This window comes from Giraffa tippelskirchi, chromosome 7, assembly GCF_054371585.1.
Source record: "Giraffa tippelskirchi isolate mGirTip1 chromosome 7, T2T-mGirTip1v1.2.pri, whole genome shotgun sequence".
NCBI classification, from domain to species: Eukaryota; Metazoa; Chordata; class Mammalia; order Artiodactyla; family Giraffidae; genus Giraffa; species Giraffa tippelskirchi.
The window spans coordinates 27,061,781-27,088,635 of record NC_137281.1 but is presented as its reverse complement, the minus strand read 5'-3'; the positions used below and the strand labels follow the sequence as shown (position 1 = coordinate 27,088,635).

The following is a 26,855-nucleotide window of genomic DNA, read 5'->3' as shown; positions in this document are numbered from 1 at the left end:
CTCCAGAAACTCAGAGAGGAGGGGAGGGGAAGGGGAGCCATCCAGCGGCCCTCACACATGGTCAGCCAGACCTCCTGACCCCAGCCTGGCCCTCTGTCCACCACACCAGGTTCAGGCCCCACCTCCCCCCACTCAGACAAACCCCTTCACCTCCCACGACAAAGAGGCTCATTTGGTGCCTGGGCAAGATTTTGCAAACGTCAACCTTGTAATTACAAGGATGAAATCATCTGGTTCCTTTTAAGCAAACGGGTTTATTGATCCCAACACTGAAGAAATCCTATTCTGGGGAAACTTGCTCCTCTCTGCTTTCCTCTCCCTCTGGGATGGATGAACTGATGGGGGTGTTGGGGGTCGGGGGGTGGGTGGTGGTGGCAGGGCAGTTAAGAAGGGGGAGAACTTCCCAGAGGGAAAATTCTTATGGGGCCAATGGTGAATTGTATGGTATGTAAATTATATCTCAAAAAAATTGTTTAGGGCTTGGGAAACTGCCTCATTTAGCTGGATGATACCCCATCCTGGACTTCAGCCCATCTCCATCCAAAGACTAGGCTTTGATGGCTCTGTGCCAACCACTAATTCCCCTTCTCTCTTACCCACCTCAACGTTCATTTGCGGCTCAGATCCTGTTTCAGCTTTAAGATGGTACATACACTATTTCCTCAGTAATTGAATGGATGCTGTTTCTTTAGAAAAAAGCACACAGAGGTTCAGGCACCTGGGAGGACCTCACCCCCACTTGGAGGAGCGACAGATGTGGGTGGTTGCTGACACGGGATCTGGATAAAGCCATCCTTTCTGCTGGACCTGGGAGGCAGGATGCCTAGGCCCTGACCAACCAAGCCAAGGAGGGACAAACAGTTGGGCTCAGGGGACAGGAATGTGCAACCATCAAGGGCAAGAGCCACATCCTGCCACAAGGCTCACAGTAAGACCCCTTCACCCAACCTGTTGGGGCCCCTTTGGGAGCATGGTAGGGTGCTTCAGGAGAGTGACCCCAGCTCTCTACAAGCTCACATGCAGTTCGGTAAAGGAGGTAAGCTGGACTTTGGGCATCTTTATCAGTAGAAGCCTTGGAATGGAATGTTTAAGAGCCCCAGCCCCTCTGAACCTCAGTTTTCTCATCTGTAGAACAGGGTCAATAACAACAAACTTGCAGGGTTATGGTGAGGAGTAAACAAAGGATATACCCCCAGTGCTTAGCCATTTCATTAACTCTAACGGGTCAGGGTCTTGTCTGGGTCCTATGGCCACCTATTTGCCTTTTCAGGGTCTCCTTTTCCTCATCTCAGATAGGGACAAGGAGGCCTGTCTTAGAAGGTGGTTGTGTGAATTAACTGAGATAAGGGGCATAAAAGCACCCCACTCAGAGCTTCACAGTTGAACCAGACAATTAAGGGTTCCCTCAACACCCTGCTCAGCAGTATTGTCCTTTTACTGCCCACCTTTTGAAGATCAGTGGGAGCAGCTGCCCACCTGCGAAAGTAGGAGGGAGAAGGTCCTGGACTGATTGAATCCTTAAGAAAGGAAAGCTCCAAGCAGTAGGGCTTCAGAGAATTCAGCCAGGTTTATGGGGTTGGGAGGGTGTTTCTCGGCAATGAACAGTCAGCTTCAGGCTTCCATCTGTGGGCCCTACTAGAGCTGGCTGGTAGCAAACTCCTTCACAGGGTGGTCCCTGAGCCAGTCCATACCCACCATACAGAAGCACAGAGCTAAATATATGTGATGTGGGTGAAATTTTCCTTTATTAATTTCCTTTAATCCAGTTTTTAAAATTAGTGAAAAAAATTAATAACCATTAAAAAAAAAAATGCATACAGAGTTCAGCCGAGGAGATGGCCTCCTTCAGCCTGGGGCTCGTTTCCCGGCTGTCCTGGCCGTTTGGATGCCAGACAATGCCGAGTGTGGGTTACCCTGTGGCCTGGAGTTGCCAAAGGCTGTCTGTGGTGCTGCTGTTCTGGGTCCGCTTGGCAGACTCTCCCATCCCTTTCCCTCCAGATGGCATTCCCACCTCTGTGAGGCTGACACTTAGAGTACTCTGTCCTGCTCTGTACTCCCACTGCTTCCAGTCCAGCTCCCTTCAGCTTAGAAGGGATTTGTCTTGACCATCACCTTTTCTTTGTCAAAAAAATTCATGGTGGCTTTCTGCCTCAGCTGCTGCCATGGCCCCTGTGAAAAATCTTGTGACAAAGGGCGTAAAAAAGGAGCTGGTTCTGAAGTTTTACCTTTGACTACACCTACCCCGTAAAAGGTAGCATCATGGATGCTGCCAATTTTGAGCAGTTTCTTTAGGAGAGAATCAAAGTGAATGGAAAAGCTGAGAATCTTGGTGAAGGGGTTGTAACCGTCAAAAGAAGCAAGAGCAGGACTACTGTAATGTCTGAGGTGCCTTTCTCCAAAAGGTATTTGAAATATCTCACCAAAAAATATTTGAAGAAGAATAATCTACATGATGGGTTTCCCAGGTGGTGCTAATGGTAAAGAACCTGCCTGCCAATGCAGGAGACATACGTAAGAGACTGGGGTTTGATCCCTGGGTCAGGAAGATACCCTGGAGGAGGGCATGGCAACCAATTCCAGTTTTCTTGCCTGGGAAATTCCATGGACAGAGGAGCCTGGCGGACTACAGTCCAAGGGATCACAAAAGAGTCGGACATGACTTTGTGACTAAACAACAACAACAACTACATGATTGGTTATCTGTAGTTGCTAACAGCAAAGAAAGTTAGGAATTTCGTTACTTCCATATTAGTCAAGATAAGAAGAGGAGGAACTTGAAGGTTAAAACTCAATTATCTGGAATATTTTGCATGAGTTCTTTTATATATATTTTTAATATATATATAATATTATATAATTAAAAAAAAAATTTTTTTTGTTTATTTTTCTTCACCACATCTCAGTTGCGGCATGTGGGATCTAGTTCCCAGATCAGGGATCAAATCACTCTCCTGCATTGGGAGCACGAGTCCTAGCGATTGGACCATCGGGAAAGCCCCTCTGTATGAGTTCTCAAATAAAACTTGGGAACAGAAACAACAAAAAGTTCATGTCTGGTTTGAGCATCTAGGCCACTCTAGTGAGATTTCAACTTTTATTTATTCCACATCTCCCAGGGAAAAAACAATTATTGCTGGAGTTGACACCAAGGTCAGCTGCAGGTCTGTGAGCCCTACCTGCACCCACTGTGGAGTAAGAGTGCTTCCTTGTGAATCATCTATCAGAGACAGAAAAGAAAGGTTTTATACAAGTATCTACCTAAACAGAATATGGCGACATTGCATGGTATCACATGGGATACCCTTTTTTCCTACTATGAAAGCCAACAGCAGAAACTCTGCTCCCCTGACCACAGTCCTTGTTGACTGACAGCAAACTCATCATCTTCCTCTTGTTCAAACAATGGTTGTGTTGTCTTGGTGCCTGAAGGTCTTCTTAGCTGAACTGGGAAGATGTAAGGGAGAGGCAGCAGATGGATGAAAACTTCTGTTCCTTGTGAGTGGCTTGGTTCTGCCTTGGTAACTGGGTTAGAGGCTGCCTCACTTACCTCTTAACATAAAGTGCGTATACTTTAAGGCTAATTTTGTCTGCACTTTGTGCTAATGTGACGTTTCCCCCTTCAGTTTCACTGGAACCTTTAGGCAGTGAAATAAATGGCAACTTTTGGCAGATGTAGCTGATACAAACTGTTCAGTGGGCCCACCTTGTACTCTTACTCCCTCCTTTCAGGAAAACTGTTCTTCCCGTCTTTCAACCATTGGCTTTTCTCTGAAGTTGCCAATCGCAGGCCCCCAGTCTGCAATGGGACAGCATGTGACATAAGCTGGCCGATGCTGTCACATCTACTTGGATATGGTGATTTGGCAGAAGGGAGAGTGTGCAGCCAGTCTGGGAGATGGAAACTTTAGAGACAGAGAAGTGGATGTTTCCATCCTTTGTCAGGAAATGAATGCCATTGATGAGAAGCTGAGAGAATTAGCAGTGAGAAGAAATGGAGAAAGGAAAGAGTCTCTCTCTATGATTTGTTTACTTAAAACTGACACCTTTTTAGCTTTAAGTGTTTTTTTTTTAATTGGTTTTCTGTCACTTGCAACTGAAAAGCACCGAAGGGAAAGATTCTGAGATACCTGGAGACCCAACAAAAATGGTTGGTGACATCCATATCTATGTATACTCTTTCTGTTTGTGTACATACATACATTCACACAGGCTTGGTGTAGGCCAGGGAGCATGCCCTTGGAAGGAGTTGATTCTATGTTTGCTACTCAGAAAGTGTGTGTTTGTTAAAACCACTGGCCTGCAGGTTTGATTTTGCTGAAAACTCTCCCCTTGACCTTGGGCAATCCATCACTAACTGGACCTTAGAGTGAAAAACCAATCCAGTTTGCCAGGAACTGAGTGGTTTCCTGGGACATGGGACTTCCATTGCTAAAACCAGGATAGTCGATCATCCTAGCTCAGTTCTGTATCTGTAAAAATGAGATTGGATTGGACTAGAAAGGGCTGGGAAAGTCTGCCAAATCCTGCATTCAGGCAGACATTGCCAATTGCCCTTGGCACTAACTCCTGTAAGTTTAAGTGGATTCTTACAATCCTTTGCCATAAGACCAGCTACTGTCAAAATTGGCACCTGTTTGCCATACCTGGACTGAGTTTTTGACAACCTGAGGTTTTAAGGATCAGACTTTATTGAGGACCAACTTTGAGTAAAGCTCTGCTGTAAATCCCATATCAGGCTGTCTCCAGCCTGAGCTAAATGACTTCCCTAGAACTTGTGGATCTAATTTTTTAGGATATGATTGTACATTTGTGTAAATATATGAACCGGTATTGGGTTATATAATTCAGCTTGTTCTTTGGAAACTTAAATTTATTGAGTGTTCATCATGTGCTAAAACTACATAAAGGCTCTCAAGCCAGCTAATACTGCGAGCTTGTGAGTGCCTGTATTTTGGAAAAAAGCAAACTGAGGCTTTGTGGTCCAGTGACTATCTAAGGGCCCCAGGCAGCAGGCAGGGGAATGAGTGAGGTCCCATTTGAGGCCCTTCTGACTCCAACAGCTCAGACCTTTCCACCACGATGCGGATTAAGTTGGATCTCTTTGGTCTCTTTCCACCGTTAGTCTTTGATGTGCACAGCCTGCACCCCTCCTGGTCGGTTTTCGGAATCTCCAAGGAGTTAAGTTTCCAAAGGAGACTTTGGAGCCTCCTTCAAAGTCTCCAAGGACTTAAGTTTCCTGGCGTTCAGGTGACAATTTGGGGTTATTCCGCGCTGCTGGGGAGCCCAAAAGTTCCAGGCAGTGTAGAGGAAAGACTCACGCAGGCCGCTCCCTATCTCCAAGAACGGGGCAGACCCCCCCACTGAACGAAGTGGCCCGCCGGCGGGCCAGGGGACAAGGGGCCGCAAGGCGCCGCGGGAGGAGCCGAGTTTCGCCGCAGTCCAGCGGCCCCGCAAGCGGACTTGCGGCGCATGCGCCGCGCGGGTCGCAGAGTTGTGAATGGTGCGTTTTGTTTGCCGGAGTTTGGGGCGGGCGGGCGCGCGAGGAGGAGGGGTGGGGCCGACGGAGGCGGGGCGGGCGGGCTAGCGAGGTGGGCGGCGAGAGGAAGTGGCGGCGGCGGCGGCCGGGGGCGGTGAATGTTGAGTCCGCGCGGGCGGTAGGCAACGGCTGAGGCGGCGGCGGCGTGGGCTGGGCTCGAGCGGGCGGCGGCACCTTAGACTCCCGGGCGCGGGAGCCCACGCGGGCGGGCGTCTGAAACAAAGGGAAGCGAGAGTCAGGGCGCCGCGGTTGGGCGGTCAGTCGGTCAGCGCGGAGCCGGCCAGCGGGTGCCCGCGGAAGCCTGGAGCCCGGCGGCCGGCGCGGCCTCAGGGCGGGAAGATGCCGCGCGTCGTGCCCGATCAGAGAAGCAAGTTCGAGAACGAGGAGTTCTTCAGGAAGCTGAGCCGCGAATGTGAGGTGAGGCAGGCGGCCGGCAGGGAGGCCGCGGCGCGCCCCGAGCGGGCCCGGGCGGAGAAAAGTTTGGGCGGTGCGGCCCCGGGGATCCCCGCGCCGGCGCGCCCGCGGAGGGGCAATCTCGCCCGGGCAGCCGTCTGCCCGCTGACTCTGCTTTCCCTTATCGGGGCGGCGCGGGGCGGACGGTGTCGCGGATTTGGCTCCTGATTTCGGGCCGTCTCTGCCTTGCAGATTAAGTACACAGGCTTCAGGGACCGGCCCCACGAGGAGCGCCAGGCGCGCTTCCAGAACGCCTGCCGCGACGGCCGCTCGGAAATCGTAAGTCGGCGGGACGGGGGCGCGGGGGAGCGAGGCGCGCGCGGGTCACTTGTTGCACGGGGGCCGCCGCGGCCCAGGCCGGTTCCGGACGGCGCCGCGGACGCCGCGGCTCCCGGAACTGAGCGGGCGCCGTCTCACTTCCTACTCGGGATTCAAAATGCGAAACCAGACACTGGCGGGCCGCGTCCTCGCGGGGAGACGCTTCCCGGTGGCCATCGGCGGGTGGATTATGTTTCCCACACACGACTCGGCGGACACTTTGCCGCGAGTGGATCTCAAACCCGAGCCCAACTAAACCAGGAAAGATCGCTGTATAGGCTGTGACCCTTATTAAAGAAAAGATCGGGATATTAGTAGGAAGAAAACACCCGTAGGGAAAAAGAAGTGGGCTTCGTTCAAAATCGTTTGTTGGGCGATAGTTTGTCTCTTAGGCGCTAGATTTTGCGTAAATCTATGTGAAGCTATCTCTTTTTCAATAAAGCTGAGAATAAATCAGAGGGTAAATCCAGTCATCTGTTGTCCTAAGAGAGAAAAAAAGAAGCCCCCCAAAACGTGCCATCTTTTCTTCGCATAATAAGCTTCAGGAGAATCGGAAAGAAACCTTTTTTTCCCTCCAAACCTAAAAAACATATCGCGCTTAGGCCTGCAGTTTTTAAAGAATCGCATGGATTTGCAAAACCCACAGTCGATCTGAGGCCCTGTTTTAGATGCTAGATTTGGTGCTTTATCTCCACCAAACGTTATGTTGAAAAAAATTCAAGTATCCTAGTTCCCCTCATCTCCTTTTGGTTTGTCCTATTCACGGTGCTAATGAGAGAATGTTGGAGCCAAAAAGTGCATCGGAAAAAACTAAAGAGAAGAGGCTGGTTGTTAATTTTTTACGAAGTTGAGGCACTGTATAATGGAGTCTGATTATCTGCTCCATGACTTGGGCCACTGCATCTTCACACACTTGAAGCTGCAGGCGCAGTTTGAGTTTAGGTTAACAATAGAAAGACATGTTGGACCATTTGCTTCTCCCATTCCCTGTACAGTAGAGAATTATTTTTATTGAGACATAATTCACATCTCATAAAATTCTCCCTTTTCATCACTGAAATCAAGTTTATTTTTTAAAAATATTTTGATGTTTAAGACAAAAGCTTTTTGAATTGTATTACACATAATGAGAAGATATGGCCAACTTTACTAGGAACTCTAGAATATTTGGTCATTATTGCACATTATAAAAGAAAATGTCTAGCTTTTAGCCCACTTCCTTGAGTAGTTGTAATTGTTGTATGATTCAGATGTATAGGACAAATAGTTTTTAGTTTTGGCACTAAGTGGTAGAAGAATCTTTCCTTAGTTGGTTCAGTGATTATATCATCCTTTGTCTGGATTTCCTTTTGGAAAAGGTGGATGGTATACCCAACCAATGGATTTCTTGGAAGTAATTGATGTAAGTATAAAAGATGAGCTATAAAATGCTATTGTAATTTTTTAGAGCTGAGGTTTTTGGGGAAACCTAGGGAAATATAGTTAATAGGGTGTTTTCTTTCATATCAAATTTTACTGCATGTGATTATGAATTGGAAGTATAATTTAAGTGTGTATGACTATATATGAATCATAGTATATTTGAATTACTATATCATATATAACATGAATTTACTGTTATAGCAGTATTATAGGTTGCTTGTGTTTGTTATAAATTCCTCTCCAGGGATAAATCAGACATTCTAATTCTAGGCCTTCTCTTCTTCCAAAAATCTGATCCTACAAATTTTAATAAGTTCTTAATTTCTGACAAGTATTTAGGTTAAAGAAGATAGGTAGTTTGAATTCCATCTAAGAATTGTAATTAAGACAGCACAGTTTAATGTGTTAAATAATGTAACTTTGTATTTGGAAGGAATTTCACTTTTTCCTCTCCAGTTTTCTGCCTTTGATTCATACTTAAATTAACGGAGTTTTAGCTTCTAGGGGATAGAGACCACATTAATTTCATATATGCCCCCTTTGTATCAGTTTTGCACAGTATCTTTTACATCATAAGCACTTGATTATTTAAATTTAAAGGTTACTTCATTTAATGCCCCAAATTTATCTTATGACTTGTAAACAGGCTGTGGCTTTTACTTATTTGGTGGTGGAAAATAGGTGGGGAAAGGCATTTTTTTTGCTTCTATTTTAATAGCAGCCATGTATGATAAAAATATATAGTTCTCCAAACTATGTCTAACCCTTCCCCCCTTTTATTTTTTTTTATTATGAACATCTCTTTATCAGTGAGGTTAATGAAGAATTTATTTTGTATTTAGATGTAAAGGAACATAAGGCTGTGATACTTATCTCTTCTTAGCTATAAAACTTACCGAGACTCTATATCATGACATGAGATAAGCGTGATTATAGGTGAGGGGTAGAATCTGAGCGACTTCGCTTTCCCTTTTCACTTGCATGCATTGGAGAAGGAAATGGCAACCCACTCCAGTGTTCTTGCCTGGAGAATCCCAGCGACGGGGGAGCCTGGTGGGCTGCCGTCTATGGGGTCGCAAAGAGTCGGACACGACTGAAGCGACTTAGCAGCAGCAGCAGCAGCAGAATCTATTTGGTAAAACCAGATTTATTCCTTATATAAGCTCTTGTATTATATAGTAAGAGTATTAGATATTTTCAACACTAATGGTTAATAAAAAAATACTTATGAGAGGTATGGTGACTACTGTGAAAGTGGTAAAAACTATTTTTAATCTTGAAGATGGAAGAATAAAAGGTATGTTGGATTGGCACAAGTGTGCTATTTTACGATTTAATGAAACCTCATAAAATATAGTCAGGACATACTGAGAATTCTCCATACAGCCACTTTACCAGTGTGTATTTTTATGTTTTCAAACAAAATGTTCCCAACTCCTATGTATTGTAGATGTTCCATTAAAAAAAAGAGAGTTCTGTGGTCAAATAAATTTGAGAAATGGTATTCTAGAGTGTGATCTGTTTTTACCACTTCTCCGGTCTCAGAGAGGTATGTTGATGAGATAATGGACATGAAGTGATGAAGCAGGAAATCTCTTCTGAGGTTGGCCTTCAGGCGGGAGATGAGGTAATAAGAGTTGCAGAATGTCTTTACTTAGCCAGGAGCTGATTTGGGATACACTGTGACAGAAGGATTTGTTACTAGGTGACTACTGAAGAAACATGGCTGCCGGATTTTGGCAGGGTGTTCATTCATGGGCAGGATCTCTTATCTGTCACCACTCTGCTCTGAGAATTTCATTGTCTGAGACTGAAAGAGTTGACTGTCTTCTTCCGCTAAGAATTACTTCTCATTGTATTTAGCAAATACATGTAGCATTTACTGGGTGGTGTTCTAAACACTTGACAAGTACTGGAAACTGAGGTTTAGAGTGAAGTAAATTGCCTTAGGTCAGCCTAGGCAGTTTGCCTCCTAGTGTCTGCTTTTCACTTCAGTGGTTGTTTTTTAAACTTATGCTAATAGTTGGCAAAGTTCTTAAGGTTAATATCTTAATATTGATGTTTGTTCAGTCTCTATTCGTGTAAGTATTTACCACAAGAAAAGGTATCCCAGTAATTAGGGAAATGCCATCAAAGGTATCTATAGAGATTTAGCAGTTAGATTGACCACTGTACCTACTAGTATCAATCATAGAAACAGAAAGTGCTGTAATTTTTATCTGTAAAGAATCTAAGCCCCTGTCTTCGGGGGAACTAGTGGATAGCTGAATCAGCTAATGCTTTAAACAAATTGCCCAAGAATGTGAACCCCTAGCTTTCAGATGAAGACTCTATACTTGGAAACAAATCATGCTTTAGAATTTTAATTAGTAAACTAAAACAAAAAGTTCTCTGATTTCAACGAAGAGTTTACATTTAGATGATGAAAAGCAGAATTTTTTTTTAATGCTTTTTATGTATTTCTTTTAGATTTTCCCTGGGAAAGAGGGACAGTGTTACTTCCATTTTTAACTAGGGGGAAGTATAGAGTTAAATTGCTCTGGGGCTACACAGAATGACACTTTATTGAAATGGTTTTAGAGTGTTCTGTCTGTTGAGCTGTGCCATCCAAATCTTTTATAAATATTAGATGGCTACTCTTTTGTTATTGTCAGATCCAGTTTTCCTAAAGTCAAATTTTCGAAAATGCATTTTTAAAAATTCATCTAAGGTTTTAGAGAGATGAGTACTGTCATATCACATGCTAATGTTTGGTTTATCAGAGGAGAGACAGTCCCAAGTGCATTTTTTTTCAATAGTGAGCTATTAGTTAATTAACATTTATTTATATTCAGTGTGCAAGTGATTGGAATTTGGGAAACTCTGGATAAAATAGACACCTATGGGGATGAAAAAGTCTGTGTTTTTTTTTTTTTTTAAGTCTGTGTTTTTTAAGCTGAGCCTTTACTGAAACTGAAATTTTTGTCTCTGAGAGTGAGTTCTACTGAAAACCATAATGGAGGATATTGTCTTCATCTTATAAATTTTGATAATTAAAAATCACTGGAAATGATATTTGGTTACTTTATTCATGATAATGAGATCCTCCCAATGTGATATATCGTGGAGATATTTTCACTTGCAGTCATCTCCAAGTGCATTTTTAGCATGGTTTTTGAAGCATAGTGTTGCTTTGAACAGAGAAAATCAAGAAAAATTAAACTGTCTCATTTACACAACTTTAAATTGTGGTATGCTTTAAAATTCAAAATATTCAGCTCTTCAGTGATTTTTACGTTTAAAAATACAAGTTCTTAAATGTAGTGATGGGGGCTTCTGGTTAGACATTAGCAGTGCGTTGTACTAACGTCAGCAAAAAATGACCTGAAAGAAAGTATTGATTCCATGTCTGATTTTATATTTAAGCAGCCAATGGCAAATGTCCTCAAAATGGAATCAGATGTTTGTAACTTAATACTTAAGAAAAATGATGAATGCGTGTTTTTTTTACTTTTAAGTAATCTTGGTGCTGCCTGGCTTAAGACAAAAACTGATGTAAAAATAAATGACTGCCTGCATAATTTATGTAATGTCCTGCTCCTGATCCTGTTTGTATTGATTTTTCTAAAAGGCTTTTGTGGCCACAGGAACCAATCTGTCTCTCCAGTTTTTTCCGGCCAGCTGGCAGGGAGAACAGCGACAAACACCTAGCCGAGAGTATGTCGACTTAGAAAGAGAATCAGGCAAGGTAGGAAACATTTCTTTGCAATTTGAAATACTGTGGATTGTTTTACTATTAGCGATTACCTGATGATTTATATTTTAAGAAAGAGATCACAGGTCTGATTATAGACATGTGATCAGATTTGCTTTCATTCCATATTAAAAAGATATAATACAGTTTTAAAAAATCAAGTGTTTTATATAATTTCATTGCTAATATCATGCTTATGTCATTTGCCACAGAAAGTTCTCACCCTTAAAGAGAGTAGTGTGCTTTCTTACATGTAACATTTGAAACTTAATTCCTTTAAAAGTGTGGACAAGAAATTTTTTGTTTTACTAAAATGTGTGTAACTGTAGTGTTTTTTTTAAAAAAATGAAATTTAGAGATAAATGGGAAAAGACTTAGGCCTAAAATTTAATAGTATTTAGAAATGATTCATGGATAGATTTCCACTTCTTAATGTAGCAAATTTAATTTTGAGAAAATATGAAAACGTTAACTTGGAAATATTTTTTTGTTTTGAGAAGTTTCTGGGAAACAAATATCTTAAAATTTTTACGTAGGAAGTTTTAGATCAAAGATATGAAAAATGTAGATAGAGATGTGTAAGTTAAGAGCCCTATTAAAATCTAAGTTAAATGAATTGTGTGCTTTTGATGAAATGTTAATAGTGTCTTGGATTGGTTCATCTTTTAATGTAGAAATTGACTTCCTGAAATAAAATATTTAAAGAAAAAGATTTTTTACCTCGTTTTGTACTCAGTCTTTCTCCTGTTTCCTTTGCAGCATGTTTCTATACCTGTTTTTATTAACTTGCTAAAATTCTAAGTGTCATCGTGAATAGTATAACCTGTCACTTTATTTGCGAAACATAAGTAACATCTAAATATTCCTTTGAGGAACTTAAAAGATTTTTGTATTGGGCTATATTAGAAAAAGGATTTTCATGTCTTGTATATATACAATGAAGAGTTGTGGGGTTTTTTTCCTTTAGTTTTGTGAAATAAAGTTTGATCTTTTGTGAGTTACAAACCAACTAATCTTTTGATGGGGAGAGGGAAAATAGATTACAGAATTTTAAAATGAGTAATAAGTTTGAAGTTTGCTTTTCTGTGTATTAGACTTGTTTGCTTGGAAGATTAAAAGCAAATGTTCCAGGTTTTACTACTTGGTAATTCTTAATGTATAAAGGAGAAGTTGGAAAGTAATGACACTGTACGATTATTGCTTTTTTGTCTGTTTGGTGTGTGAATGTGTGACTGTTTTTTCCCTTGTTCCAAACACTTCCTTAAGATTTAACTTGTTAGCTCAGATACTAAAAACATGAACCAAAAAATTGCTTTCCTCTCAACTTTCATGCTAAACTCTTTTAGGATTTCATGACTGCCATCTCAATGTTACTAAAATCTTCTAGTACTTAATAACTAGTAAATTGGTGTTAATTCTACTAGAATATGTTTGCTTGAGTTAAATGATATCTGTTTAGTAGATTGAAGAGCATATTTTCCTTGGACTTAAGCCGTTGAGATGTTTTTAGTTATATGATCAACAAGGACAAAAACCTTAGATAGCTTGTTCTAGAATTTAGAGAATGTGTTTTCAAATATATCAAGAAAAATGATAGAACTGATGCAAGAAATCCGGAAACTTATATTTTATTAATATTTGTTTTATGATTTTCTTCTGTAAAGTGCCAGAGTAAATATTTTCAGTTTTGCAGGCATATGATCTCTGTTGCAGCTTCTCAAGTTCGCTGTTCCGGTGTGAAAGGAGCCATAGACAATGTGTAAACAAATGAATGTGGCTGTGTTCCAAGGATGGTAATGCTGGCAGAAATCTGTATCTTTCCCTCAGATTTAAATTGTTAAATGTTTGTGTATAGATGATATATTTCTCAAATATAATTTTACCAATACTTTCTACACCAGTAGAATCTAGGAAGAAGAAAGCATTTTAATGAAAAAAACCAACAACATTAAGGAAAAAAAAAAACCCTGCTAGTATTTTGCTCTTTACCACTGGGATAAGTATAGCAATGAATTTAGAGAAAAGATACTAACCCATGTTTTCTCATCCATAGAGCTCAGGCTGTGGAGTCTCTTATTTCTCTTCTGATAACCATTAGCATTTATTTCTGTCCCCGTAGGACTAGAAGCAAAGCAAATTGAAGCAGTTTCCCTAAATGTTAATTATTTGCCTCTGCTCCTTATACTAAATCCAAAATCAGTGTCTATTCTTCTACGTACTTTCAACCTAGTTAGGTCCTAAAGCAGCTTAGTTCTCTTCCCGTTCAAACCAAGCTTTGAGAAATTGAGCCTTTAGAGTTACATATAAATTGAGGTTAAGTCCTGGCTTCATATACTACTTCGTTTATTCTGTAACTTTGGACAAGTTATTTAATCTTAATGGTCCTCAGTTATAAAATGAGGTTAATGCATGTGTCCCAGGGTGGCCCTAGTGATTAAATAAAATAGTGTATGTAAAGTGCTTAGCTCAGTAACTGGCAGAGTTATTCAAAAATTCATTCATTCAGAAGGTCTTTGTTTAACACCTGTTATGTAATTTAGTGAGCACTGTTCTAGGCACTTGATATATGAATAAACAAAACAAAAGATCCTGCCCTTCAGGTTGTTTTATGGAAGGAATGGAAGAACAGGCAGTATGCACTGTATATAAGTTATGTAGTATGTTACAAAGTAATAAATGCTCTTGGGGAGAAAAAAGGAAAATTGTAATAAAATAAGGGTCATCAATGAACGGGAATGTTTGCAATTTTAAACAGGATAGACTGGGTAAAGAAGGTCGTATTTGAGCAGAGACCTAAAGGAAGATAGGGAATGATGAGCAATACAGATATTTGAGGGAAAGGTGATCCAAACAGGGCACACAGCCTTGTAAAGGCCCTGGAGTGGGAGCTTGCACAGTGTGTTTGTTAAACGATAAGTAGGCCAGTGCGGCTGGAGTACACTGACCAAAGAGGAGAGTAGTAGTAAAAGAGATTAGGGAGATAGCAAGAAGCCAGTTTATATGACTGTGGGAGGCCATGGGAACAACAATGGACTTTTATTCTGAGTGGAATGGAGAGTAGTTTCTGCTTTTTGAGCAGATGAATTATATGATCTGCCTTTAGTTTTGAAAACATCACTCTAGCTGCTGGGTTAACAGCAGTTTTAGCAGGCAAGAGTGAAGCAGGGGGACCCGTTGGGCTGTTGCAGTAATCTTGGTGAGAGACCAGGGTGGTAGCAATGGACATGGTGAGAAAGAGTCATAGTCTAGGAATATTTGAGATAGAGCCAACAGGATTTGCTTATAGATTGGATGTGAGGTGTGAGAGTCAAGAATGACTCCAACTTTTTTTGGTTAGAGCAACTGGGAGTATGGGATTGCAGTCATCTGAGATGAGAAAAGCTGTGGGTGGAGCAATTTTGAGCAGTTTAGGGCATGTGAGTTCGTGGTGGTAGCTTGTTGCAGCTTCTGTTTTCAACACCCACCCTTAATTTAAATGATGGCACAGCTTTTTCCTAAGTGACCCTTTGTCTGGTTATCTCAAGATTTCAGTGTCTTTTTTTTTTAATCATCTTTATTAAAGTTTACTTACCAAATAATGCACCCATTTTAAGTGTATAATTTGAGTTTTAACAAATGTACACACCCATGTAAACACCACCCACAGTCCAGATAATATTTCATCTTCTTGTGCCTTTTCACAGGAATCTAAGAGTAGCTTAGCTGGTTGGTTCTGGCTCAGGGTCTCCCATGAGGTTGCAGTCCAGCTGTTGGGGCTCTTCAGTCTCTGAAGGCTTGATTGGAGCTAAAGGATCCCCTTGCAAACTCACATGACTTTTGGTTGGTGGCTTCAATTCCTAGTCATATATTCCTTTCCATAGAGAGAAAAAGAATGAGGTCATCCTGCTTTTTATGACTTATTCTCTGATCACTTTTTTCTTCTTGTTCATTAGAAGCGAGTCGCTATGTCTAGCCCACACTCAGCAGGGAGGGGGGTGGTTTATTCACATATATGGGAGGAGGCTGGGATCATTGGGGCCATCTTAGAGGCTGGCTCCCAGTGTTCACTTAAATCTGATGAATTCAGGAAAAAAAATAGAATGCTAATAGGAAACAGAAGTTCCATATTCTCTTAGATTTGAAATATGGCTTTATGATTCTTAGATCATAAAGCCATATTTCAAATCTAAGAAAATGGGCTTCGCAAAATCAGTCTTTTTATTCATTCTTTCTGCCTTTGTGTTTGTTGGAATATTTTTAAACCTAGAGTCTTCAGTAAGAAAGGTCTGTTAGTGGATAACTGACCATCAAGTCAGAACACACACTTTTATAGTCTGCCTTTCAAATATATTTAAAACTTTTGTACCCAGGTACCTAGTGAGCTATTGACAGATAAAGCTGACTCTTTATTAAGGGTCTTTCTTAGAAGAGGTTTAAAATAATACAGTATAATGGAGAGAGCTCTGGATATGAGTCAGAAGACAATCACAATTGTTTTCCTTAGCTGTAAATGGGAATCAGAATGTCTTCCCTATTCATAAACCTCATGTGAGGATTAAATGAAGTACCAGAATATGTGAAAATGCCTTCTTAATTGTCAAGCCCTACCCAAAGCTAGACTATTTGATAGGTTTGTAGAGTGAGATCATAGATAATCAAGGATTTTCAGTGCTATAGAGGCCTTAGGTCAGCTTCACTTAAGGTAGCAATATGGTGTTGGGAGACTACATCTTTCCCCAGTGGTCCATCCTGGTATTTTATAAACCTAGACAGCCAAAATGTTCATAATTCTCCCTTAATTTAAACTGCTTTTCTCTAATTTAGCTGTCAGAAGACAAGGGATGCAGCAGATCAGAATTTAAATCATTCTTGTGTGAAATTTTTGTTAGCCCAAGCAACACCCTGTTCCTTTGATCTTTCCTCTTGAAACTTATTTCCAATTAATTTTTATTTCAAACAAATGCATATGGTTATGGTTGACCATAAGTTATTAGTCTTAAGTGGTCAGATTAATGGTTTTTGCATGCATTCTGTGTTTTTTAAAGCCTCCTTGGATTTTAAAATTAATGATTATGCTTATTGCATAATCCTAGTTTGTGAGCATGAAGTTAGAGGGTATGAAAATCTTATAAACTGAAGAAATTAACTTTATAGTGCTATTGTTTGTTTTCCATTTTTTCTATGGAAATTGAATATACTATCTAGTTTTATCTAGATATACTAGATGTGGTCCCAGAAAAAGAGGTTAAACTTTCTATAGTTTTTGCGTTGCTATTTATTACTTATGATTTTAATTGATAGATAACAATAGCAGACATTGGGAGTAGTTATAAAGTGGCATTAGAGCAGTTAACTTTTTAACTTTTTGATAAGTTATGTGTTTTACTTCTTTTTCTTTTCTGAACATTCATACTTAAAAATCTTTTTGTCATTCATTTTCATCAGCATAAAATAACAAAGCAAAGTTTAATAGCATTTGATTTAACGAATGAAGACAAAAACTCTTACTTTAAATGTCTTCAAAGTTTTGTAACTGCTGCTTCTGGAGCGGTTTGCTTACTTGTTTGCAGGATCTTTGTCCCAAAATAAATATTGTGTCTGTTTATATACCATCCACAATTTGGCAGAATTTAGAGCACTCTCTTTAGCTTTGAGAAATTCCTATTCAAGCTCAGAAGCAAGTTTCTTTTCCTCCTTAGACAGCCCAGTCACTCCAAATAAAAGAAATATTTGGTAACGTTTCGGAATGTGGTTTTCCCCGAGAGAAACTGAGGCAACTTTACAACTAGCTTGTCGGATCTAGACTTTGAAGTACTTCAATTCAACTAAAATATGAAGTATGTTTTCTGGCACTTAGTTATCAACAATTTAATGCAGTGAAATAAGTAATCTGGGCTTTTTAAAAAAGTTTTATTTCAACAATTTTTAAATCCAGGAAGAGTTGACTGACTTCATGAATAAATGCTGCTGCTAAGTCGCTTCAGTCATGTCCGACTCGGTGCGACCCCACAGACGGCAGCCCACCAGGCTCTGCAGTCCCTGGGATTCTCCAGGCAAGAATACTGGAGTGGGTTGCCAGTTCATAATGTTTAAAAATTAGAATGTCATAGTACCTTCAAGTTAGAGTTACATTAATTTGCATATATGATAAATGCCCCTCTGAAGTATTTGAAGATAATATACTCTTTTTTTCCTTTCTTCTCTTTTTTCTTCCAGTTTTACTGAGATAGAATTAATATCCAGCACTCATCTTTTCCCCTTTTCTTGAATTGCATTATTTGCCTGGACTTACCTTTTAGTGTGAAGTGTAGTCTTGGCCATATCTCAATTATATTTTCCAAGTTAGAAAAGTCAGAATAGTATGTCTGAGAGAAACATCCTTAATCTTCCCCTTTTTGTTTCTACTTCCTACCCCAATATTTTTGAATGATTAATTCAAACACTGCAAGGATAAAGACGTTACCAACTAAAGAAATCAGCTGTTGAGAAGGGCTGATATGTCCCAGTTTTACTGCTTCCCATTGTAATTGATTTTTTTCAGTTGTCATTATTGAGATTTATATACAGTAGAATTCACCTATTTAAGATATACAATTCAGTGACAAATTTGTGCAGTCAGTGGTGTGATTACCACCACAATAAAGATACAGATTATTTCCGTAACTTCAGAAAGTGCCCTCTTGTGCTTTGTAGCCAGTCCTCCCGCCCCCTGGCCCAGGTACCCGTTGTCTACTTTCTGTTACATACTCTCTTATCTTTTCTTGTTACTGACCAGTGTTCCATTGTGTGAATTGCCACATTTTGTTTATCCATTTAGCAGTTGATGGCCATCTGAGTTATTTCCCCTTGGTTTGGCTACTGTGCTGCTTTGAATGTTTATACCCGAGTCTCTTATGTGGACATTTGTTCTCATTTCTCTTGGGTAGATAGATACATAGGACTAAAATTTCTGGCTAGCTAGTTTCATGAATATGAACTTTTTAAGAAACTGCCATTGTTAATTGCTCAGTCGTGTCTGACTCTCTGCAACCAGGTGGACTGTGGCCCACCAGGCTTCTCTGTCCATGGAATTCTCCAGGCAAGAATACTGGAGTGGAGTACCATTCCCATCTCCAGGGGATCTTCCTAACCCATGGATTGAACCCAGGTCTCCTGCATTGCAGGTGGATTCTTTACTGTCTGAGCCACCAAACTGTTCTCCAAAGTGGCTTTGCAATTTTGCATTCCAGCTAGCCATATATGAGAGTTTCAGCTACCTCATATCTTTACTAATACTTGGTACTGTCAGTCTTTTTTTATTTTAGCCATTTTTGTGAGTTTGTAGTGGTATCTCATTTTGGTTTTAATTTACATCTCCCTGGTGACTTAATGAGGTTCAGTATGTTTTGTATGCTTGTTTGCCATTTGGCGAAGTGTCTGTACAGATCCTTTGCCTATTTTTTGATATCAAATTATTATTGAGATGTAGGAGTTTTTTAATGTATTAAATACATGTTCTTTATCAGATATTTTTGCAATTGAAGTTTTATTATGAGTCGCATTTAAAGTAGAGATAACCTTGACTGCATATAAAACATTGTATTAGGAAGTATAAATACAGATTTTGTCAAAACTGCCTCTAATGTAGTAATTTTGGCCTCTTCGATTGTGCCTCTCAACTTTAAAAAAAAAAAAAAACCTCTTAATTTTTAAACAAAAAAATTTTTTGACTAGTGTTGTATGGCATGTAGGATCTTAGTTCCCCAACCAGGGATCGAACCCACCACTTCTGCATTGAAAGCCGGGGTCTTAACCACTGGACTGCCAGGGAAGTCCCTTGATGTGTTTTGGGGTGTTAGTTTGTTTTTTTGAGCTTGTTGTTTTGTTTTGTTTATTATGTTAAAATGCACATCACATAAAATTTACCATTTTATCTGTTCGTAACTATACAGTTCAGTATCATTAAGTACATTAAAATTCATGCTCTTGTCATCTTCCTTCTACTAAAACTCTGTACCCATTAACCACTAACTCTCCTTTCTCCCGTGTCCCCAGCACCTGACAATTGCCTTTCTGCTTTCTGTCTTTGGTAATTTAATTCCTCTAGGTGCCTCATTTAAGTGGAATCATCATCCATAACCTACCTCTTGGAGAACCATTGTTAACGTTTTGTTATATTGCCATTCTTATTTTTTCTGTGTATATTTAAATTGTAAAATAAAATTATTCTATTTGATATGGCATTAACTTTTTATCTTCGGATTTTCTGCACATCTTATTAATAATTGATCTTACGAATAGAAAAATCAGCAGTAAATAGATACCTTTGTGTAAGAGAGAAGCAACAGAATGATTATCAGTGTTAATTCTTGGAATAAAAAAGTAAGAAATATGGATGTGGATGTATCGAGTGAGCACACATGCAATGTTCATTCACCTGGGAAACCTTTGCGGATCTAGGAAACCTTTGCAGATCTAGAAAACAGTAGACAGTCAATACTGTACACATGGCAGTCATATGAAAAATCTCTCCTACAGAAAACTTTGCACTTTCTATTACAGGCATTTTAGGGGGCAGAAAATGTTTACTAATTATCTCTGAGTATATGAGACTCTCTTTGCTACTGTGTAATTTTCTCATTTAAGAATTAGAATAGTAACCAAAAAAAAAAAAGAATAGTAATAGCAAACAGTTCTGTAGCACTAGCTATGTACCAGGTACTGTTTTTCATTGATACAAAGACCGATACTTTTATCATCTCCTTTTTACTGGTAGGAAAGCATTTGTAAGTCTTAATGCTACTTAGTTTGAGCAGGCTCTGAGACTTTATTTCTCTGACATCACTTTCTTGTTACTTAAGTTTTCTACAGAAGAGTAGAAGCCACAGACGAGCTAACTGTGCCTCATGCTAGAGACAGTGATTTGGTGGGGAGTTTAATTATTGTTACCTTCTTTTATGAAGGTATACAATGTAAGTAGTTGGAAGTTATTGCTTTCCCAAATTGATGTATATTTAGGAACAAAGAATTTAAAATAATGCTTAAAATGTGCCTTTGCCGGTGAAACTGTGCTTTTCAGACTTTCAATATGGCTTTCCTGTGCCATACTGTGTGTTCTAAGAAGAAAATGGACAAGTCTGAGAATGATTGGCAGGTTATTTTTATGGGAGAAAACATTTTTTCCATGTATACAGTCAACATAAGCCCTTTGTGTTTTAAAACTTTAGATATGAAGGCAGATTAATCTTCAGATTAAAACAGAAGTGTAGCCTAGGAATGTGACTTCAGCTTTTCCATTAGGAGAATTTAGATGTTTTCAAAGAAACAAAATATTCTGCCCATATTAAATGATAATTTTTAATAAATGTCTGCCTCTCTTGCAGAATATTGTTTTAAATAATGGGACTTCAGGAGAGCCCTTCTAAATTTTTGGAGGGTATTGCTTATTCCAGCTTTTTAGTCCTGACTTGCCTTTCCTTTGCCATCCAGCACAATGCTGCTGGGCTTTTTTTTTTTTTCAGTTATAGTAAATTCACATAGAATTCACCATCTTACGTATCTGTTCAATTCGGTGGTTTTTAATATATACACAGTGTGCAACCTTCATTACCACTATCAAATTCAGAACATTTTCAGAACTCTGGACTGTTTAAAATATATTTTGATCTTCCGCAAACTAGTTTTCGTCTTGATCACCACCACTAGTACCAGATGATTTATATCCTCTGTAATTCACTTAATCCTGCACTAGAGTGAATGAAGTCTTTTATTTGATATTGGAACGCGTTTGGTGATAGCTTGGTTTCACAGCTGAGGAAACTGGGGCCCAGAGAGGCTAACTAAATCTTCAGTAGTCATGTAATCTGTCTCCTAGGAAGAGCCAGCATCCAGACCCAGGTCTTTTACCCAAGAGTCTGTGTTGTTTGCAGTTTACCACATTGCTGCTAATAATCATTAGGTAAGTTGCTAGAAACTTCACATACCACCTTCGAAAGTTATTTTAGCCCACCAAGTTATTCTTCCTGTTAGAGTCAGTATTTTAACATGGTCATTTTTGACCTCATTTTGATGACTTCAGAACAACCTTTAACTTCCATCTTTTTCCTTTCAACCTTTAACTTTTCTTGAATTGTTTTTCTAACTTAAGGCTGCTCTATATTCTCTGACTTGAGGCTCGCCATGACCTGCCTTTTTTTTTTTTTTTTTTTTTTTTGTGGTGCCGTGACTCGGATAGACCTGCCTTTTTATATCCTTCCATAACTCTTTTCTGGAGAAGAGAACGGCAGTCCACTCCAGTATTCTTGCCTGGAGAATTCCGTGAATAGAGAAGCTTGGCGGATTAAAGTCCATGGGGTTGCAAAGAGTCAGACACGACTGAGCAACTAACACACGCATTTAACTCTTTTCATCTTATAAAACAAACTCTATACCCATTAAATAGTAATTCCCTATTCCTTGACTCCCCCTTCCCCTTGTTCCTGGCAGCCACTCTTATTTCTCTGTGATTTTGACTAAATAGCTCTTATAAGTATTTGTACATACAGTATTTGTCTTTGAGAAGTTCTCTATATTAATGTGGATGTTAATTCCTTAATAGGTATGTGATTTGTGAATATTTTCTCCCATTCTGTGGGTTGCCTTTTTACCCTGTTGATAATGTCTTTTGATGTACAAATTTTTTAAATTTTAATGAAGTCCAACTTATCTATTTTTATTGTTGTTATCTGTGTCCTTGGTGTCATCCCCAAGAAATCATTGTTAGATCCAGTGTCATGAAGCTTTTATCCTTGCTTCTAAAAGTTTTACAGTTTTAGGTCTTAATATTTAGGTCTTGGGTCTATTTTGAAGTAATTTTTGTATATAGTATTAGGTGAGGGTCTAGCTTGATTCATTTGCTTCTGGATATCCGTTTTCCTAGCACCATTTATTAAAAGGACTCTTCTTTCCCCATTGAATGGTCTCAGCACCCTTGTCAAAAATCATTTGACCACACATGTGAGGGTTTATTTCTGGGCATTCTACTCTAGTCCATTAGTCTTTGTGTCTTTATGCCAATACTATGTACCATTTTGATTAATGAAGCTTTGTAGTAAGTTTTGAAATCAGAAAGTATGAGTCCTCAAATTATCTTCTTTCAAGATTGTTTTGGCTTTTCAGGTCCCTGTAACTTTTTTTTCCTTTCTTTTTATATATTTTTATCCATTTTCCATATGACTTTTAGGATGGAATTTTCTGTTTGGTTAACACATCCATTTACTGAGTGTGCACCTGCATGTGTGCATGCACACGTTTGCTTGCTTAATCTTTTAAGTTCCAGGCACATTCTAGATTAATCCGTGTTATAATTTCTATAAGATGTACTGTTTTCTGTTTGAACTGTAAGAGGTAGATTGGTAAATTACGTTAAATCGCTATAGAAGAATCTTATTTTTTTTAACACTTGCATGCAACCCAAGTATGATTCAGAGGCAAGTGAGATTGAATGACTGTCTGTAATGATTATCCAGCAGGCAGACAGCTGACTGTGCATTTCTAAATGGAGAGGAACATGTGACTAAAGGAGGATGAGTCAGAACCAAGTATCTTCTAAAGGAATCTGTTAAATAGACTACATAAATGATTAAAACTAACAAGCAAGGGGTACATACTTCCTTTGTGAAGTATCTTGTTTTCCTGGGTGCCTGTGGCCATCCCAGTATTAATGGTTATCTGCTGATGCTATTGCTGTGGTCAGCTATTCATTGTCTCAAAAAAAAAAAAAGTTGCTTCTTTCCCTTGGAAAGAGAACACTATGTAAAATTTTAGTGGAAGCATTGTTTAAGTTTCTGTGGTGCTTTATATGTTTCATAAGCTTATGGACATTGGTTTAATTTTTGTTGTCACCTATGAAAGAGGTGTGATTATTGATTTTATATGTGAGAAATTGTGAGACTTATTCATAATCTTTAATTATTTATCTAAAATACACCGTTAAAACTAAAATTTAAATCCAGATTTTATCTGATTATAAAGCACATTTAATTTTTACTCTTCCCATGCTGTCTTGGAGTTAAGCATAGTGATAATATTCCTTCTTTTTAGAAAATAATTACAGTTGATTCTCCTAATTTATGGTAATTGTCTTCTATAAAGTCCCTGCAAACACATGACCTGTTTATAAGAGGAAAATTCACACTTACTGCTAAAAAAAAATGCCTTCCCCCAATTATTAGGCAGTTCACTCCCTCTGCCAATGTATTGGAACCTGGTATCTCTCCTCATGCACATTATTAGAATTTTTATTTTTAAAATTTTTATCTTTCATTTAAAGATAGTTATAATGTTTTATTTTAATATTTTTTGCCATTTTATTTGTTTCAAACTGTTTTTTTTTGCCAAATGGTAGTCAGTTTTCCAGTCTCCACTACTTAAGTAAAATACCCATTTACCATCGATTTGCAGTGTTGCCTTTTTCATTTATTAAATCCTTGTATACTTGGCTTTGTTTTTTATTTTTTGTTTATTCCATTAAATTGTCTCTGGCTGTCACAGCACTACTGCATGTATATTGATTGCATTGTTACATGTCTTAACATCTAAAGGGCAGAGAATACTTTCTTATATTTTCTTGGATAGCCTGCTTCTTTTGTGTGCCTTACAGACTTATCCCTCAAATTCCATAAAACATTATTTTGAGATTATACTGGAATTTTAAAATAAGGATTACTTTGGGGTAAATTGGCATTGATACTCTTACCATTAGAGAACATGACATTTTGTTTTTCAAGTCCTTTTCTATGTTTTAAAAATTAGGTATTTTCTTCTTACAGAACCTACCTGTTTCTTATTATATTTATTGTTAGTGGATACTTTTAATGCTATTTTAAAATAAGGACTTTTAAAATTTTCTAAATAGTTACTATTGTAACATAGGAAAGTTGTTGGATTTTGTGTATTTTTTATAACAAGTCATCTTATCGAGCACATTAATTCACTTGGTTTTTTTTGTTAAATATTATAGATTTTTCAGGTAGATAATCTTCAGATATTATGTCCTGGTTCTATTTCTAGTCCACTTTGTTAGAATGGTGGTCTTTAAAAGGAGATTGCAAGGCTCCTGGATCCAGACTTTAAGATAACTGGTGTTGGAATTTTTGAGGGAGGTGGTGGGATATAACCCTTTACAAAATGACAGGTAATAAACATCTGTTGAATAGGTGAATCTTTTCAAATTGAAATTATTGGGAAGCTATAAGAAAAGCATTTCTAAATTCCAGCTGTCTTTCTATTCTTCTGGCAATCATCATTCAGTTATTTATGGACAGCCTAAGGAGTACTGATCATTTCTACTATTTTCCCTAACATTTTATAGACTAAAGTCACCAGAGTTTGAGCTCTGACAGTTTACTACAAGGAAGTGAAATATTCTTTCCAATTGAAATGGATTTTTTGAGGGTGAAGTTTCTGCTTCTTGGTTTTATCAATAGCTTTGACACTTGATTTCCATGTAACGTTACAGCTCAGTACTGGTATGCATGGAAATCTTTGCAAATTTACAATTATTCTGTTTTAATTATCTTGAAATTACATTCTTTAGAAACACTCAACAGAGGGAACTCTCTCTCTGTTGTCCCTTTGTACTCAGTTTCCGTTGTCTCTCTGTCTACCTAGGAGCCATTGTAGAAGAAAGGACACTTGAAGTTGCCACTGCTTATTCCAAATTTAGATACCCACAGAAAAGAGACTCCAGACTCTCAGATAGAACAGTTTTATTCAGGTTGATAAATGGAAAGGTATCTTAAGTTCTCTCATATCCTTACTCAGACTCTTGCATTTCAAAACCCAGGGTAACTAATGTTTAGTTGCTGAAGTAGTTTGGTCCCTTTACTGAAAGAAATGAGATTTATCATCTTGTAAGCTGTGTGCTGCAGAGACATTGGTGTCTGTGAGGGAAGGGGAAGTTGTATTTTTACTATCACAGTTGTATCCTTTTCCCCATATACATCCTTTCTAGAATTTGGTGAAAGCATTAGACTCCTTTAGAAAAATATACATGGACACAAACATATATTTTTATACAGAATTTTGAGAGGTTTCTGGTCTTCTTGAAACTTACCCATAAACCCAAACTCATGTAGATTGTCTGAACTCCAGACTAAATTTAAGAACATTGCTAAAAGTAATGAGTGACCTAAGATCCTGTAACATGATACTTTGAAGTTTTATGTGGCCAACAAAGAAATTTCTACTGGGGTGGGGGGGGCGGCCTGTAACTTAACCTTTAGCCATTTGGCTCTTCGCATGCTTTCTTCTTTGTTCATAGCCTGCTCTGCTGGATTCTTCTCTTCTACATAGCATCTAAAAAGTTGAATTGCCTGAGGTCTCTTCATGGACTCCCCTCTTCTCTCCTACTTATTGTTGCTTGAGTAATCTCTTCCGTACCCCTGAATTGAAACACCACAGTGTTGTTGATGGCTGTGTGTGTGTTAGTTGCTCAGTCATGTCTGACTCTTTTGAGATCCCATGGACTAGCCCACCAGGCTCCTCTGTCCATGGAATTCTCTAAGCAAGAGTACTGGAGTGGATTGCCACTTCCTCCTCCAGGGGATCTTCCAGACCCAGGGATTGAACCTGGGTCTCCTGCATTGCAGGTGAATTCTTTACTATCTGAGCCATCAGGGAAGCCCTGTTGATAGCTGCCAGATTTGTATCTTCAACCGGTATCTTCCCAGAGTGCCAAAATCCCACATGCAACTGCCTGCCCAGAAATCACTGTTCGCATATCTTAGATGTCGCCTGGGTAACAGGTAATAAAACTTACCACGAATATGTTTTATAATTAGTCTATTGAGATGTAATTCATAGAGCATAAAATTCACCCTTCACTAAATTAACAAAAAATTCAGGGATTTTTAGCATATTCACAGAATTGTGCAGCTATCACCACTCTCATTCCAAAACATCTTCATCACCCTAAAAAGAAATCATGTACTTATTAACAGTCACTCCTAATTTCCGCTGCCCACCCCAGCCCCAGCCCCTGGGAACCACTAATATCTTTCCTGTCTGTGTATTTGCCTACTCTGGATATTTCATGTAAATAGAATCATTTAGTTTGTGGCCTTTTTCTGGTTTCTTTCACTTAGCATAATATTTTCAAGGTTCATCCATGTTTAGCGTGTATCACTACTTTATTCCTTTTTAATGGCTGAGTGGTATTCTGTTAACGGATAATGCCATGGTTGGTTCATTCATATTTTTTGTTGAAGCTTTACTGCTACAGTGATGTGGAATTTAAAGCTATAGAATGTGAAAATTAAGTGATACCATGTGTAATTTGAATTGAAATAGCCTTACAAATATTGGTACTTAGAACTTGAGCTGATTTTAAAAAATGTGCAATACTTTTGTGCTCATGCTCAGTCGTGTCTGACTCTTTGTGACCCCAACTGTAGC

The 26,855-nt window shown here is 39.0% G+C and overlaps 1 protein-coding gene and 1 pseudogene across 12 annotated transcripts in view; both read left to right on the top strand.

Moving 5' to 3' along the window:
- The first annotated feature begins 2,162 nt into the window (after positions 1-2,162).
- Positions 2,163-5,497, top strand: LOC145513731 (large ribosomal subunit protein eL22 pseudogene; annotated as a pseudogene).
- A 126-nt stretch (positions 5,498-5,623) lies between these two features.
- CBFB (core-binding factor subunit beta) overlaps positions 5,624-26,855 on the top strand; it is a 49,037-nt gene continuing 27,805 nt past the window's right edge. For 9 of the 12 annotated variants that reach the window (XM_081513254.1, XM_081513258.1, XM_081513260.1 and 6 more), the window contains exons 1-3: positions 5,624-5,953; positions 6,182-6,268; positions 11,340-11,456. In XM_081513254.1, coding sequence (XP_081369380.1) covers positions 5,876-5,953; positions 6,182-6,268; positions 11,340-11,456 — 282 coding nt within the window. In that variant the 5' untranslated portion in view covers positions 5,624-5,875. The remainder of the gene's footprint in view (positions 5,954-6,181; positions 6,269-11,339; positions 11,457-26,855) is intronic. The other 3 variants (XM_081513255.1, XM_081513259.1, XM_081513261.1) reach the window with 1 other exon arrangement.